This window comes from Rana temporaria, chromosome 2, assembly GCF_905171775.1.
Source record: "Rana temporaria chromosome 2, aRanTem1.1, whole genome shotgun sequence".
NCBI lineage: Eukaryota > Metazoa > Chordata > Amphibia > Anura > Ranidae > Rana > Rana temporaria.
Window position 1 is genome coordinate 144,856,803 of NC_053490.1, and position 18,374 is coordinate 144,875,176.

The 18,374-nt window shown below is 43.9% G+C and overlaps 1 protein-coding gene across 2 annotated transcripts in view; it reads right to left on the bottom strand.

Moving 5' to 3' along the window:
• The window catches only part of COG3 (component of oligomeric golgi complex 3), a 133,272-nt gene that overhangs the window by 42,153 nt on the left and 72,745 nt on the right, over positions 1-18,374 (bottom strand). For both annotated transcript variants that reach the window (XM_040341274.1, XM_040341273.1), the window contains exon 17: positions 623-743. In XM_040341274.1, coding sequence (XP_040197208.1) covers positions 623-743 — 121 coding nt within the window. The remainder of the gene's footprint in view (positions 1-622; positions 744-18,374) is intronic.

Below are 18,374 nucleotides of genomic sequence, written 5' to 3' on the forward strand. Positions count from 1 at the left end.
GGGAGGCCGAGCATCCAAGGGACAGCGCCGCCTCTTGAAAGTAGGGAAAGGTACCCGTCAAAAACAGGTACCCATTCCCCCCTTTGCCTTAAAGGGGGGGATGGAACTCTGGGTGGAACTCGGATTTAATTTAAATCAATCCTCAAGTTACATCATGGATTCGATTCTCCCCTTTTTTTTCTGGTGGTGGGCAGATCCTACATACTGGAGAGGGTATGGTGCGCCGCTCTCTGCAGCATTTTCCAGGGGTTCAGAGTGGGGGGCAGAGAGGACTTCCTGGGCTTACAGCTTTTTTTTTTGCTTTGTTTTTGGAATAGGTAGAACTGGACCTTGAACATGTGTTAAACCTTTTAATGTGAAGTTATTGTGTGTGTTTGAAGGTTACAACAGTTAATCATTTTCAAAAGTATATTTGTAAATCGCGTTACTGTTTTTTTTCTGGTCTACTGGTCTTTTCCTATTAAGAAGCATATTTCAGTAGATTAGTAGCAGAGCCAAGAACACAGGCACATCATGCGAAGCATTGCAAGTGAACATGAAGTAAACTAATGAAGGCCCGTGATGAGTGATCAGAGTAGGCCCATTATCAGTCCTACTCTTTCAGACACCACAGGGGAAATACCTCTCGTTTTCTTGAGGTCCAGGGAAATTTCCTTTATGGTGAATTCAGTGTGAAAAGGTGCAATCTGTTCACGCATGATGAGAAGATGTTTAATCAGGAACAGCTGCCCGTCAACCTGTGTCTAGATCCAAAAAGAAAAAGAAAATTTCAAAAATAATCATTTCAAAAGAGGTATATAATAAACATATTTTTCAAAAACAGGACAATACGTTGAAATCAATCTCAAAGTACAGTATAACCAACTGAGATTTATTCTCACTTCCTGTTGTGTCCCTGTAATAGGATGTAACTAGAAAACTCACCAATTGGAAACAGATGAAAAAAAAATGGCTAAAGATGCACTTTAGCTTTTTAAACTTCACCAGAACCCAAAACACCACAATGAGTTAATGCAAAAAATACACGCAAGACATACAGTCTTGTGAAAACATAAAAAAAAAAAAAACTTTACAAGATAAAAGTTATCCACTCACTGTTACAGTAATTGTGAAGGTAACAAATCTAAAGTTCTCCTATGCAGAGGGGCTGCACCCATACTGGCATGGGTTAACTGCCTGTTTCTGTCTATGGGACAGGAAAACAGAAATTTTAACTTACCTGTCAAGTCATTATCCTGGGGTACAATACTGGATTGGTATTCATAGACCATGGGTTATATATGCTGCTATCCTCAATTGTTTGGACAAAAAGTTTGTCACCTCTAGAGCTTACCCACATAATCTGAGCATCCAGTTTTAGCAAGTAATTGGGAGCGATCAAGACAGAGGGAGGATGGATTCTGTGTCCTTTATTCTTTCAAAACCACCCTGCCCTGGCACAAATCAAAAAAGTCTCTTTACAAGGAAGAGCTGCCAACTCAAAAACAAACCTAACAGACATAAAGGCGACCAAGATGCCAACCTAAAAGTGTTTGTAAAGTCAGTTATTCCAATTCCTGCGAACCCCTCTGTAACAAGATGTACTTACACAATCTTTTTTTTTTATTCTGCAGCTAAATACTTTTCAAATTGCAGATGTGTGGTCACATGACCACTCGCCGCTCTCCTTCCCCGATCTAAAGACTACACTGAGAGGGGCCGAGTTTCCCCTCCAACGTCAGCCAGGTGGTTACGTGAATGCACAATGGCGATGTAAAAAAAAAAAAAGATTTTGGGCTGCACAATAAAGGCTGGCAGGAATTGGAATCGCTAACTTTACTGCCAGACGAAAAAGCAGCAAGAGGGGAGGCAAGGGAGACATCCAAGACACACACTCCCAAGCTGTCAGGAAGGGAGAGAGAAGAGGGAGAGCAGTAGGATGACAAAGGCATGTAAAGTGACCAAGGAATCATGGCTTAGCAGTCATGATTACAGTGGTCAGCACACTAAGGGGGACACAGGAACTCTCATCCTTTCTAAACTACTGCCATAGTGCTGATCTATAAGGATATAGATGCCTCCTGCATGGATCCTCACCTGTCAAATGTTTCCCCTCTGTCTGTTATAAGAACTGAAAAACTGCAGATTCTGTGGGTGGATCTGTTGTCTGGAGCTCTGTGGGTGGAGTTGTGATGTCAGTAGACTCCCCGCCCACCTCTACACTCCCCTTGTCAACATGCATTTTTTTTCTAAGTATTCCTTACACTAAATTCTGCCATGATCACCATCATCCAGTCAAAAGCCAGAAAAGTAACCACATGACTTCAGAAAAGGAGTGGGGGTGGGAATTAAAAAATTATGCCCGTCTCCAGGCTAGTGCATGAGATATGTAAATAACCTGTCACTCACAGCAAGGAGGCGGAACGGACTAAGGTTTTTCTCTGTAAGTCCTTTTTATTTCACTGAACAATACAAGAGGATTGCTCAGAGCTAGATTAACTCTGTGTGGCAAGACTGGCCACAGATAATAGGAAATCTTATACTGTACATCAGTGGTTCTCAACCTGTCTAGTGCCATGACCCCTTGAAAAAATTTCCCAATTTGTGGGGACCCCTAACGGTAAAATTATTTTCCTATCGTGGGTTGTCGGCACCCAAGGTAAAACAAGTAATTTGCACCCCTAATCCACTGACATTTAGCGATCCCTGAGTCCCTTCCACTCGTACAATATTAGAACCCCTTATAGTACATTTTAGGATGTACCACTCTCTTTGTTCTCCTTTCTTTCCCTTTTATCTCTCTCTATCCTAATTTCTTGTTTGTTGTCCCCATCCCTCTCTAGACGTCTTTCTTGTTCTTCATCTCCCTTTTTCTTTGTTTCTCCCCCTCTTTCCCACTCCCTTCCATGTATTCTCTATTTGTATTCCTTCTCTTATTCCCTGGTGGGGAGTATGAAATCCGTGACAGTGCTGGCGGGGAGTTGGGATTCAGTGGCACTGCTGGTGGGGGTTGGGATGAGTGGCAGTGCTGGTGGGGATTTGGGATCAGCCAACTTAGGTGCTCTTGATCAAGGTCATCTGCTGATCTGAGAACTGTAGTGGGGACTTTTAAAGGCAACTCTAATCACAGGCAGTGTTACTCACTGTGTCTTCAACTTTGTGGTTTCTCGTAGAAGTGACACCTATGCTGAAATCAGCAGATAGGGTCTCCTCCAGCCCCTCCCACTTCACATTCCTCACCAGTCAGCTGACCTCTAGTCCCTGCCTCTCAGCTATGCCGTGAACTGAATGGGCGGCTGTGAAGAGGCTGAGTGGGCGGCCACAGGCTTCAGGAACAGCCCAGGTTTTGGGGACCCCCTGGCAAATCCTCATTTGACCCCCAAGGGGGTCCCGACCCCCAGGTTGAGAACCACTGCTGTACATTGTGACATCAAAATAAATAAAAAAAAAAAAAAAAAATCGGGTTTACATCCACTTTAAATAAAACTACTTTACTTGGTCCCCCTTGACAAAAATTTGCAGTTTTGAGCAACTTTTTCTGTGCGAGTGCAGCCATACTGCAAGGGATTCTAGGTTTTCCTGGAGGTTCACCTTTAACAAGCTATTTTTACCCGATTTCATATTGCAGATTTTACAAAAAACATGGGTAATTTATATATATATATATATATATATATATATATATATATATATATATATATATATATATATATATATATATATATATATATATATATATATATATATATATACATACATACATATATATTCTGAACGTTGCAGCACTCCAACGAGTTAATTAAATGAAAAGTATATTACAGCAACATTTCCATCAAAATAGGGATAGGAAAACGTTTTGTGACCAACAATTATGAGGCAAACACTGCTGGGAAATATATTACTTTACCGTGCCTTAAAATATTCATACCTCTTTAAAATTTTCCACATTGTCATGTTGCAACCAAAAACGTAAATGTATTTCATAGGGATTTTATGCAAAAGACCGACAGGAAGTGGAACATAATTGTGATGTGGAAAAAAAATAAATGGTTTTCAGACTTTTTACAAATAATTATGTAAAAAGTGTGATGTGCATTTGTACTCCGCCTTTACTCTGGCAACCCTAACTAAAATCTAGTGGAACCAGTTGCCTTCAGAGGTCACCTAATTAGTAAATAGAGTCCACCTGTGTGTAATTTAATCTCAGTATAAATAAATAAATACATACAGGTGTTCTGTGAAGCCCTCAGAGGTTTGTTAGAGAACCTTACTGAACAAACCTCATCATGAAGGCCAAATAACACAACAGACAGGCCAGGGATAAAGTTGTGGAGAAGTTTAAAGCAGGGTTTGGTTATAAAAAATATCCCAAGCTTTGAACATCTCACAGTGCACTGGTAAATCCATCATCCACAAATGTGAATATGGCACAACTGCAAACCTACCAAGACATGGCCATCCACCTAAACCGACAGGCTGGGCAAGGAGAGCGTTAAATCCGAAAAGCAGCCAAGAGGCCCACGGAAATTCTGGAGGAGCTGCAGAGATCCACAGCTCAGGTGGGAGAATCCTGTCCAACTATTGGTCCTGCACTCCACAAATCTGGCCTTAATGGAAGAGTGAAGAAAGCCATTGTTGAAAGAAAGCCATAAGAAGTCCTGTTTGCAGTTTGTGAGAAGTCATGTGGGGGGGGCTCAGCAAACATGTGGAAGAAGGTGCTCTGGTCAGATGAGACCACAATTTTACTTTTTGGCCTAAAAGCAAAACTGTGTGTCAGAAAACCAACACTGCACATCACCCTGAACACACCATCCCCACGTGAAACATGGTGATGGTAGCATCATGTTGTGGGGATACTTTTCTTCAGCAGGGACAGGGAAGCTGGTCAGAGGAAGATGAATGGAGCCAAATACAGGGCAATGTTAGAAGAAAAACTTTGAAGCCCTGTACACACGTTTAGATATCTGATGGAATCTGATCCAATGGATTTTTTCGTCAGGTAATCCGATGAAGCTGACTTTCATCAGTCTTGCCTACACACAATCGGTCAAAAATCCGACGCGGTGACATAAAACACTACAACGTCCTGAGAAAAATAAAGTTCAATGCTTCCGAGCATGCATCAACTTGATTCTGAGCATGCATGGATTTTTGACCGATGGACTTCCAAACAGACGATCATTTTTTTCTATCATTTTTTTATCGATAGAAAGATTTTAAAACATGTTCTATTTTTTTTCACCAATGGAAAACAAACCAATGGGGCCCACACACGATCGGTTTGTCCGATGAAAAAAACTGTTCATCGGTCTGTTTTCATCAGACAAACGATCGTGTGTACAGGGCTTTAGAGTCTGCAAATAACTTGGAGACTGGAGAGGAGGTTGACCTTCCGGCAGGACAATGACCCTAAACATACAGCCAGAGCTACAATGGAATGGTTTAGATCAGGGATATGCAATTAGCCGACCTCCAGCTGTTGCAGAACTACAAGTCCCATGAGGCATAGCAAGACACTGACAGCCACAAGCATGACACACACCCAGAGACATGATGGGACTTGTAGTTTTGCAACAGCTGAAGGTCCGCTAATTGCATATCCCTGGTTTAGCTCAAAGCATATTTATGTGTTAGAATGACCCAGTCAAAGTCCAGACCTAAATCCTATTGGCAATCTGTGGCAAGACTTGAAAACTGCTGTTCACAGATGCTCTTCATTCAATCTGACAGAACTTGAGCCATTTTACAAAGAAGAATGGGCACAAATTTCACTCTATATGTGCAAAGCTGGTAGAGACATAAAAAAAAAAAAAAAAAAAAACTTGCAGCTGTAATTGCAACGAAAGGTAGTTCTACAAAGTATTGACTCTTGGGGGCTGAATACAAATGAACACCACACTTTTCACAGATTTGTAAAAAAATTGAAACCATTTATCATTTTCCTTCCACTTCACAATCATGTGCCGCTTTGTGTTGGTCTATCACACAAAGATTCATTTATGTTTTTTTGGTTGCAACATTAAAAAAAAATTGTAAATTTCAAGGGGTATGAATACTTTTTCAAGGCACTGCAATAAACTATTTATTGATCTTCGTTCTCTCTATGAGAGTCATCAAACCTCCCCCACTATAAATCTAAATATCCACATACATTCATATAAACACACACATATACAAACTCAACCATGTGTGTTCAAATAGAACACAAATTGGTACGTGGATTGGATACAGTTTTGTAATGCCAAAATAAAACGCATTTCATGAATGTGCACTGTATAAACATACATGATACGGATTTTAAAAAGGTAATTTGAAGTTTCCAGCAAAAGTGCTATATGCTCTTGTACTGTGACCCAGTGATCTTCATCAGAATGATATGGATAATGTGTGACATTCAGCACTGCAGAGGACAAGGAGAAATAGGATAACGGCCCGATTTTATATGATTCGACTCGACTGACCGGAACACCAAGGACATTCCAATATCCCTAGGGCAACATCGCAGGAAATATTAGTGACTAAACTGACAGCGTCCCGCTGGGAAATTTACTAGGTTTATTCAAAGAGCGAACATAAAGATATGTTAATTCAAAAAATGCAAAACAAATTATTCTCCTGCCATTCATTTATTAAAAGCTGACAGTGACTCCTGAGCTATATGCAAGATGCAAATCCACCATTTGTAAAAGGAAATCTGAAAACTTCAGCACAGTGATATAGTAAAAGATCAATGAGATCACTGTAATAACGGTCACACTGGCCCCAACATCACAAAAAATAGATCTCGTTGTCAATGTTTCTGCCACGTTAAAAACATGCTTTACACACCCAACTGGCAACTGAGCATCTGCTAAGTGTGGAAGAAATCAAAAGAAGTTCATGACAGCAGTAGGTGTTTCTTCTGTTCTGTGAAACATGTCTTTCAACAAGAAATACTATCTTGCGAAGCAGTCATTGCAATTTGAAATATTTGGCTGCACCGATGGGGCTGTATTGCAGATCGGTGTAAACAATGTACTGTTAGGTTTGCAGGTTATCTGCACTTCTTTAAACACACAGGCAGCATGTGAGGAAAGGACTGCCATTAACCGGCAAGTCTTTGCATGTGATCAGCTGTGATTGGACACAGCTGATCACATGGTAAAGGGCCGCTGTGGGCAGGAAGGGATTAAGCATACTGAAAAAGACTCATTTACCAAAGTGCCAGCTTTTTTGCTTATACTGTGATAAATATCCTTAAGGCCCCATGGACACTGAGCGTTTTGCCTGACGCATGAGGTTCTAGCATTTAGGTGGGGACAGAGGGCCCAGGTATATCATCCAATCTTGCTGCCAGCAGCATGTCAACAAGGCCAACAACTGCTGTGGCTGGACAGTGCATTGAGCTGTACATGTCTATGGATAAATACCTGCAACACAGACTGCTTCTGTTCTAGGCATTTATCCCTGAGCGCACACTTCCCTAAATGTAACCAACACCAAGTTCACCATCAAACCACAGCAACTGTCAACCTCTGAGTATGACAGGCTGCAGGAGACCGGGTTACATGTCATATTTGTACCCTCTGCCAACATCTAAAAATACCAGAGCCTCATGTGTCCCGGGTGGCCTATGTCCCCTGTCAGGATTGCCATTTACCTTCTCTCCTCACGCTGTGACAGCACGTGAGGTGAGGAATATTAATAACCGGCAATTCTGTTTACACTGAAAAGCTGTGATTGGACACAGCTGATCACGTGGTAAAGGGTCACTGTGATTGGCCCTTCACCACAATCTGATCGGCTGTGCCCAAAAAACACACTGATCACAGCGGGTGCACGAGGGGCATGGCTCCTGTAGGGCATCCATGTACCCCCTTCCGCAACTAGAAAGCCACGCCATAGCCGTCTTTTGATTATGGCGTGGTAAGGAAGTGGTTAACCAAGCTTTTACTTTTAAGTTATCTTTTTTAAAGTACATATAAAACTAATTAGATTTTTAAACAAAAATTTGTTCATTCCACAGCTTGAAAATGTCACTGGAAAATTGTTCAAAATTTTGCAACAAATGGACTCTACCGATCAGAACCACATGCACTGTTAAGAATTCATTCATTCCAAATAATTTCCATCCTGTCACTGCAGTTGAAAACGAATATTGATCAGTCCCCACTAACGATAACTAAATCGAACGAACGTTCTTTTGAACAAACTTCTACTAGTGTATAGCCAGCTGAATAAAAGATACTTGAGTATTGTACAGATAAATGAAAGGTTTACATTGTTCTCTAATTCCAGTAAGGAGATTTCCCTCGATTGTTTATCCCTGCGATACAAAAATAAGACATGAGGAAACATGGGTACCTGGTACAAGACAGCAATAAGAGCTTCTGAAATTTCTGTGTTGTGTTTTTGTTGTAGTCTGTCTCCACTGATCAAATTTCCAGTTTTCCATCCCTCTGCCCCATGTCACAGGGACAGGAAGAAAGGGGAAAACTCCCCAATGGGGACATAGACAGTAATAATACAATAGTCCCTCTTGCCTGTACCCCCTCACCTGATGTCTCCATCAAGATAAAGAATACAGCCATCAGTCCCTCCCTTCAAGCTAGCGTGCTAGGTGTAATCCTGGACTCCGACCTGTCCTTTCAGCCTCCAATTCAATCACTGTCCGAATCTTATAGACTTCACCTCCGTAACATCTCCAAAATGCACCCCTTTTTTAACCAATGAAACATTTATGCAACGTATTCACTCCCTTACTAGCTCTTGCCTTGACTATTGTAACTCTCTCTATGCAGGCTATCACCCCTTCAGTCTATCACGAATGCTGCCGCCAGACTCATCTACCTTACCAACCACTTATTGTCCACCACTCCTCTATGCCAATCCCTTCACTGGCTTCCTACTGTCCAACGCATTAAATCCAAAATACAAACAACATACAAAGCCAGCCATTCACAAGTCTGCCACAAGCTAAAGTACCAATTATGTCTTAATATATTACCCAAACGGTCCTCTCCACTTCTCCCAAGACCTCCTGCTCTCTAGCTCCATTGTTGCCTCCTCCCATGCAAAGCTTTAGTTTCTATTCTTCTGAATAACGAATGCTTTGCAAAGTATCAAAATAGGGAGATAAAGATACCCTACTTTAATATATATTTTAAATTTATATTGGAGTCTGGGACCTTTTAAAAAAAAAAAAAAAAAATACAGAAAACCGTGTAAAAAAATAAAATCTTTAAATTTACAAGGAAAACAAAAAGTAGCTTGATGACCACATTTATTGAAAAAAATTTAATTTAAAAAAAAATGTATAGAGCCCCTCATATTACCTATAGTAAGCTACACAAACGTGAATATTGTATATTGCTTCAAGAGTATCTCTGGCATCTGTCTCTCAAGAATACCCCCAAGAAATACACAGATCAGCCATAACATTATGACCACCCACCATAGCCCATCGAGCCATGGACTGACTCCACCAGTCCTCTGAAAGTATGTTGTGGTATCTGGCACAAAGCCATGAGTAACAGAACCTTTAAGTTCTGTAAATTGCGATGTGGGGCCTCCATGGATTGGACTTGTTTTTCCAGCATATCCCACAGATGCTTAATTAGATTTATGATCTAGAGAATACAGGAGCCAAGTCAACACCTCAAACTCTTGTAATGTTGCTCAAACCATTCTTAAATTCATCAGACCAAGCCACCTTCTTCCATTGCGCCATGGTCCAGTTCTGATGTTCACATGCCTATTGTAGACGCTCCTGGCCTTGGACACAGGTCAGCATAGGCACCCAGAGCGCAACAAACTGATGCGCTGTATGTATTGACACCTTTATATCAGAATCCGCTCAATTTTTTAGCAATTTGAGCTAAATTTGAGCTACAGTAGCTCTTCTATGGGATTGGACTACAAAAACCATCAGTGAGCCTTGACCACCCATGACCATGTCACCGGTTCACCAATTTTCCTTCCTTGGCCTAATTTTAATAGGTTCCAACCACTGCAGACCAGGAACTTCTCACTAGAGCTGTAGGTCTGGATATGCACTGAACCAGTCATCTATCCATTATAAGGTTGCTCAAATCATAAAATTTGCCAATTTTTTTCTGCTTTCAACCCTTCAATTTCAGAAACCACATGTTTAGTTGCTACCTAACATATCCACACCCACAGATTCCGCTGTAAGGCCCCTTTCACACTGCTGCGACTTGAGTCACATGGTTTTGCCACGATTTCAAGGAATGGGTACCAATATGCAGCACCGATGGGCATTGATAGGTGGCACTGAGGCAGCACTGGCAGGCATTACTGCTGGGCACTGATTGGCAATCCTGGTGGTCATACCTGGTGGTCCTGGGTGGCATTGCTGACAATCAGAACAGACGATCGGCTCTCCTCTACTTGCGTCTGCAAAAGTGAGTGGGGGAAAAGCCGATACACGGCTATTCCTGTTTGCGCTGTGATTGGACACAGCTGGTCACATGTTAAAGAGCCTACGACAGAGGCTCTTTACTGTGATCAGTGATGCGGTGTGTCACACCAAGCAGGCTTATCCCTGCTGGAGATAATACGACGTCCTTGCGCACATCATTCTGTTATATGATAAGCAGGAAGTGGTTAAAAATAAATAAAATGTACATAAGTATTCATAGCCTTTGCCATGAGACTCAAAATTGAGCTCAGGTGCATCCTGTTTCCACTGATCATCCTTGACATGTTTCTACAACTTGATTGGAGCCCACCTGTGGTAAATTCCATTAATTGGATACGATTTGGAAAGGCACACACCTGTCTATACAGGGTCCCACAGTTAACAGTGCATGTCAGGGCAAAACCAAGCCATTAAGTCCAATGAATTGTCCGAGACAGAATTGTATCGAGGCACAGATCTGAGGAAGGGTACAGAAACATTTCTGCAGCATTGAAGGTCCCATTGAGCCCAGTGGCTTCCAACATCTGTAAATGGAAGTTTGGAACCACCAGGGCTCTTCCTAGAGCAGGTCGCCCAGCCAAACTAAGCAATCGAGGAAGAGGGCTTTAGTCAGGGAGGTGACCAAAAACACGATGGTCACTGTCACAAGGCTCCAGTATTTCTCTGTGGAGAGAGGAAAACCTGCCAGAAGAACGACCAGCTACACCTCTCTACTGGAATTTTGGACCACTCTTTCACCAACTGCTCCAGGTCTCTCTGATTGGAAGGTCTCCCCCCCCCCCCCCCCAACTTTGATTTTGAGATCTTTCCACATGTGCTCTATGGGATTTATATATAGACCCATTGCTGGCCAGTTCAGTACTCTCCAGCACGTTGTCTTAAAACATTTCTGGGTGCCTTCTGATGTGTGCTTTGGGTCATTGCCCTGCTAAGACTCATAACCTCTGACACAGACCCAACTTTCTGAAACTGGGTCCTACATCGCACCCCAGAATTCTTTGGTAGCCTTCAGATTTCATAATGCCATGCACACAGTCAATACATCCAGTGCCTGAAGCAGCAAACCAACCCCAAAAACATCAGTAAACCTCTACCATGTTTGATTGCATTCTTTTCTTTAAAAGCCTAATTTTTTTGGAAAACAGTGGAATGATGGGCTTTACCAAAAAGCTGTATTGTGTTTCATCTTTCCACAGCACATTCTCCCAAAAGGAATTTGGCTTCCGCAGGCAAGTTTTGGCAAACTCCAATCTGTCTTTTTTATGTTTCTGTGTCAACAGTGGGGTCATCCTGGGTCTCCTATCATTGTGTCTTTTTTCATTCAGATGGCGACGTATAGTTCAAGCTGACACAGCTGTTAACTGTGCCTGAAGGTCAGCTTGAATTTGTCTGGAAGTTTATGGAGGTTCTTTATCCACCAATTTTATGGAGGTTCTTTATCCACATCCAAGAAGATTAGCTACAGTGGGCTGTGAATATTCTTGACAATATTGCGCACAGTGGACACAGGAACATTAAGATCTCCATTGATGGACTTGTAACCAAGATGCTTCATGTCCCTGCTTTTCCACAATTTTTGTTCCCAAATCCTCAGACAATTCTTTGCTGCTTTTTCTCTTCTCAATGTTCTGTGTGGCACACAGACACACACACACACACACACACACACACACACACACAATAGAAAACCTACGTTAGATCTACCGGTAACGGTATTTCTACGAGCCTTCCAGGACGGCACACCAGAGAGATAAGGGCTCCTCCCACAGGAAACACAATCAATTGACAAGTTTGTTATAAGTTCCCACCCCTCCCCTTGCTCCTCAGTATTTAATAAAGTAATCTTGAACTGGTTCACAAGGGGCACCCCATCGGTACTTACCATTTAGCATATAGCTTACCTTTCTTCACATAGGGTGGGTAGTAGGCCTGCCGTCCTGGAAGGCTCGTAGAAATACCGTTACCGGTAGATCTAACGTAGGTTTTCTCCTACGCCTTCCAGGACGGCACACCAGAGAGGATATAAAAGGACCTCAGGCCTACCTCAGGGTGGGACCACAGCTTGGAGGACCTTCCGACCGAAAGCCAGGTCTTGCTGTGACAACAATTCTACACGGTAGTGTTTCAGGAAGGTGTGATGACTTGACCAGGTAGCCGCACTACGGATCTGGTCCCAGGAGGCACCTGCTCTCTCCGCCCAAGATGTCGCCAGAGATCTGGTTGAATGAGCTTTGATATTAAGTGGAGCTGGTTCTCCTGCACACTGATAAGCCTCTGTAATAGCTTCTCTAATCCATTTTGAGACTGATGGCCTTGAGGCCTGTAATCCCTTCCTGACCCCACCATAGAGGATTAGGAGATGGTTAGATTTCCTGAAACTTTTGGTTCTATCTAAATATATAAGAAGACATCTTCTTACGTCCAAACAGTGGAACTTAAACTCCTTCTCGTTCTTTGGTTCTGAACAAAAGGACGGCAATATCATTTCTTGCGTCCTGTTGAGTAAGGATGCTACTTTAGGTAGGTATAAGGGATCTGCCCTAAGAGTGACCCTGTCTGGTTGCACCCTAAGAAAAGGCTCTTTCATAGACAGAGCTTGCAGATCTCCTACCCTCCTGGCTGTAGTAATAGCCAACAAAAAAGCTAATTTTAACGTAAGGAACCTAAGGGAAACTTTCTCTAAAGGTTCAAAAGGGGGCATAGATAATGACTCTAATACCCTAGTAAGGTCCCATGGTGGACAGAAGCTTTTAAGGACAGGGGACATTCTTTCCCTAGCTAGTAAGAACCTCTTAACTAGGTCGTCCTTCGCTAATCTTTTATCCAGGTACACCGAGAGGGCCGCTACCTGTACTCGCAGGGTGCTAACCTTAAGCCCAGCGTCCGCTCCATCCTGGAGAAAATCCAGGATAACCGGAACCGACTGGGAAGACTTTTGTCTTTTTCTACTCCAGGTCTGGAAAGTTCTCCATATCTTTGAGTAGATCTTTCTGGTGACCGGCTTTCTACTTGTAAGGAGAGTATCAATCACCTTTTCTGAACAACCTTTTTGTTTCAGAATCTGGCGCTCACTAACCAGGCTGTTAGCTGAAAGAACTCTGGTCTCGAGTGAAACACTGGACCTTGTCTGAGAAGATCTGTCCTGGCTGGGAGTCTCAGAGGCTCTGCTACTGACATGAACCTCAGATTCGCAAACCATGTCCTCCTTGGCCACCATGGGGCAATAAGGAGGACCTGACCGGGGGACTTGCTGACTTTCTGGAGTACCCGCGGAATTAGCGCCAGGGGCGGGAAAGCGTAGGCCATTTTGAAGTGCCAGTTCTGGGACAGCGCATCCAGGCCCTCGGAATCCCGTTCTACCGAGGCTGAGAAGTACCTGTTCACTTTCCTGTTCTTCCGGTTCGCGAACAGATCTATGTCTGGTTCGCCAAACCGAAGAACTAAGGTCCGAAAGACCTCGGGACTCAATTCCCATTCCCCCTGTCTTAATTGTTGGCGACTGAGGAAGTCCGCTTCTATGTTGTCTGTCCCCTTTATATGTATGGCTGAGATGGAGGTGACCTTCTTCTCTGCCCAACCCAGGATTTCCATGGTTAGTTCCAATAGGGGACCGGATCTGGTACCGCCTTGGTGATTCAGGTAGGCCACTACTGTAGCGTTGTCTGAGCTCACCTGGACCTCCCTGTCTGTGACATCTTGTTGGAAGGCCTTCAGAGCTTCTCCTACTGCTCTGAGCTCCCTGGTATTGGAAGATTGATGAGCCAGGAGGTAGCACCATCTTCCTTGGGCTTTTTTCTTTCCCAAGTGGGCACCCCACCCCCATGTGCTGGCATCCGTAGTCAATTTTACCGGATCCCATTGTGCCCAAGGTCGACCTTCCCTTAGGTTTTGGTGACTGGTCCACCACTCTAGGGATGACAGGACCTGAGGGGTGAGTACAATCTCCTGATCCAGGGATTCCTTCTTCTTGTCCCAAGAGGACAGAAAGAAAAAATGGAGCATCCTTGCATGTAATTGGGACCAGACTACTGCTGGTATGGATGCCGACATTAAGCCTAGCACTCTCATAACTGACCTCCTGGGAAGTCTGGGGAATCTCACCAGATTCTCTGCTCCTGACACTAATTTTTTTTATTTTTTCCTCTGGCAGGAAGAGCGTCTGAAGCCTGGAGTCTATAGTGTAGCCCAGGAAATTTTTTACCTGTTCTGGTATGAGGGAGGATTTCTCTAAATTGATAATCCAGCCTAGGCTTTCTAAAAACTCCAACACCCTGTTGGTATCCCTCTGAACCTGTGACTCTGTCTGACCGGAGATCAGTAGATCGTCCAGGTATGGTATAAGGCATATTCCTTGAAGATGTAGGAATGCTACTGCCTCTGCCAGTATTTTTGTAAAGATTCTGGGGCTGGAGGTTAGGCCGAAGGGTAGTGCCCTGAACTGCCAATGAAAGATTTCCTCCCCTACCACCACCGCAAACCTCAAAAAGGCCTGATGGTCCACGTGAATTGGCACGTGCAAATAGGCGTCCTTCAGGTCTATGGTCGTCATGTAGGTTTCCTTCATGAGGTTCTTTCTTACTGAGTAAATACTCTCCATGGAGAATTTCTTTTGTTCTAAAAATCCGTTTAGTTTTTTTAGGTTTACTATCAGGCGGAATTTTCCTGATGGTTTCTGAACCAAAAACACGTGGGAATAGAACCCCCGGTATTGCTGTTCTACTGGCACTGGTGTTATTACTAGTTGCTCTGCCAATTCCTGAACCCCCTCCAAGAGGGCCCTTCTTTTTAGGGTATCCTTGGGGAGCTGCGTGAGGGTGATCATAGGGGGGGGGAAAGGTGACAAATTCCAGGCGGAACCCATCCCTTATAAGCTTGTGTATGTAGGGACTGTCTGAAATATTTTCCCACTGTTGTACAAACTGGGACAGCCTCCCCCCTACCTTGACCTTGGCGTCACTTGGTCTGTTTAGCCTCAGCCTTGGCGGAGGGAAAGAGTAAGTTATTCTTTTTGTTCCCTTTGCCATAAAACCAGCGCCTATTGGGTTCTCTTTTATATTTCTGCTTGTTCTGCCCCTGGGGGCCTCGAAAAGTCTTCTTAAACCCATCTTTCTTAGGTTTCACAGGGAATTTCTTTCCCTTTTCTGAAGACCTAGCTAGGACATCATCCAATCCTTGGCCAAACAGAAGTGAACCCTGGAAAGGGAGTCCACACAATTTTCCCTTTGAAGTGACATCCCCATCCCAGGCTTTAACCCAGATAGCTCGCCTGGACGAGTTAATCAAGGCCGCTGTTTTGGCTGAAGCTTTGGCAGTTTCCAAAGCGGCATTTGCCAAGTATGCGACAGCTTTTCCTATCAAAGATAGAGACCCCAAGATTTCCTCTGACTCTGTAAACTGGCCGAGGTGTTCTGCCAGTTTCTCTACCCATAGGTCTGCATTCCTGGCTACACAGGTCGCAGCTAATGCTGGGGCCATAGAAGCTGTGTTAGCCTCCCATGCTTTTCTTAGGAGTGATTCGGCCCTACGATCCATTAGATCTTTAATACTGCCAGCATCTTCAAATGAGAGGTCTGACTGTTTAGTGACCTGAGACAGGGCCGCATCCAGTTTTGGAAGTTTAAAGAAAGCTTCCCCAACTGATTGGGTGAACGGGTACTTCCGTTTCCAGGTTTTCTGAGTGGTCAGTCTCCTTTCTGGATATTTCCATTCTTGTAGGATTATTTCTTTTAGAGATTGGTGGAGAGGGAAGACTCTATCCTGTGTTTCACTGAGTCCCCTATACACCTTATCCTGTGCAGAGGTCGTTTTAGGAACCTCTGGAATCTCTTCAGTGGCATAGATTGCCTGAAGGAGACTGTCCACATCCTCTGCTGAGAAGAGGAATCTTTTCAATTTTCCTTCTTCCTGAGACATGACTGAGTCTCTATCCTCCTCACCCTCTGAGCTATGTCTAGTGACCTGGCTCATGACCTCACTTTCCTCTTCCTCCAGATCATGAGAAAAGGCCTGGGAGGATAGGAAAGGGGTACTGGGTCCTGCAACTAGCCTTCCCTGAGAAATCAAAGTCTCTCTAGGGGCCGGTTCCTCTGTGCTAGGGCCTGTGGCTGCTTGTGTAGCTGTCTCCCTGAAAGCTCTAACCGTGGCCAACATTTCAGACTGCATTGACAAGAGAAAATCTTTCATCATGGCAGCTGCCTCCTTCCCAGCCAACTGGTTAATACATTTGTGGCAGAAGGGTTTGGTATAGGATTTTGGGAGTTTATCTTTACAGTTTCCACATTTTTTAGAGGAACTACCACTAGCAGATGCTGAGGATTGAGCAGAGGCCCCCTGGGTTTCACCGGGAGATTCTGTTAGAGAGGGAACATAATAAAAACAACCATGTTATTTCTTCCCACTTCAGAGCTGCAGGCTGTACTAGGGAGAAAAGAGAGAGAGAACGAGGAAGGCAGCCGTTACCAGCTGCATCCTGCGACTCAGGAACTCTCACTCTCCCCTTTTCTCCCTTTCCAGGAGGGACTGTACTCACCGACCCCCGATCTGGATTTGGTAGCCGCAGCGCTAGTCTTCCCTTCCTCTTCCATCATGAGGAGGTTGACTGGGTCCTTGGCTTGCCGGTACCTGTTCGCAGGGTTTATCCGCCGCCGACCCCACCGCTCCACGCTGCTCTCCACGCCGAAGCGTCACTTCCGGGTTGCCGTGTAGGGAACGCCCACTCTCCGGTGACGCGCTTCCTGTACCTCCGAACGAGGTCTGGAGCGCAATGCTCCTCTGCAAACCCCCCCAGGAAGAAGAGCTAGCAGCGTGGCGGATTTTTGTGCAGAGGGACGATGGCTTTTTCACCACAGCTCAGAGCGTCCATGCCTGTCTTTGTGGCGACCTGTGAGCGACCGAAGCCAACAGGTCAGTTCAGCTCTCCCCGGCCTCCCTGAACCTGCCTCAACAGGGGTACCCTTCGACCTCACCGTCTCCAGGTAATATAAAACAACAAACGTGCCGCTGTGTTCGGGAGAAACACAATCAAAATACTGAGGAGCAAGGGGAGGGGTGGGAACTTATAACAAACTTGTCAATTGATTGTGTTTCCTGTGGGAGGAGCCCTTATCTCTCTGGTGTGCCGTCCTGGAAGGCGTAGGAGAAAGTACATTTTTCACCATTTTAACTGGTTGCCTGTGCGATTTCTACATTATCAGTACCTGTTAATAGCAATTAGAAATTACAGGAGCATCACAAACTTGGAACGCAATTATTTCTTACAATTCTGAGAATTTGCCAATAAATTTCGTCCAGTCCATTATTGCCATTTTGGGTGGAATGTGCCAGATAAGGCTTTTAGTTTCTCCGCTTTTTTGTTTCACACCAATGCAAACCAAAGAAACAAACATAAGCATACCTAAACTTTTGTAATTGTAAAAATTTTCGGGGAGAAATGGTGCATTATCTGACAGAAATGCAGGGGTGCCAATATTTTTGATCATGACTGTACTGTACATAAGGGGGCTGGAGGAAAAGAAACTAGTGCGAGGTGGGGGGACACATGCATTAGACACTCCCCAAAGAGGCTTTTGAAGCCTATAGCACTGGAATAAAAGAGAAGTACAAGAAACAGGCTGCCAGAGAGATGAATGCTCTGTCTTACAAGAAAGTGCTGGCTTTAAATCTTTAGATGCCTGACAGAGTCTCTTTAAAAGGGGATAACAAAATGTAATCTGATCGTAGAATAGTGTGTGTAAAATAAAAAAGCAGTTTTCATAGTTTGTTATAAAATTTTGCAAACAGGTAGATTTCTCCATCATCGATGTGTGCTGTTGTCACAGATGAGGCTGAACTGATAGGTGGCACTAATGGGCGGCACTGCTTAGCAGCAGTGGGTCTGGAGTGTGTGGGGCCAATGTCCCATTTACTCCAGATGGTAATCTGCTTTTTTTTTTCTCCTCACGCTGTCAAACAAAGAAAGCAGTACAAACAGGATACT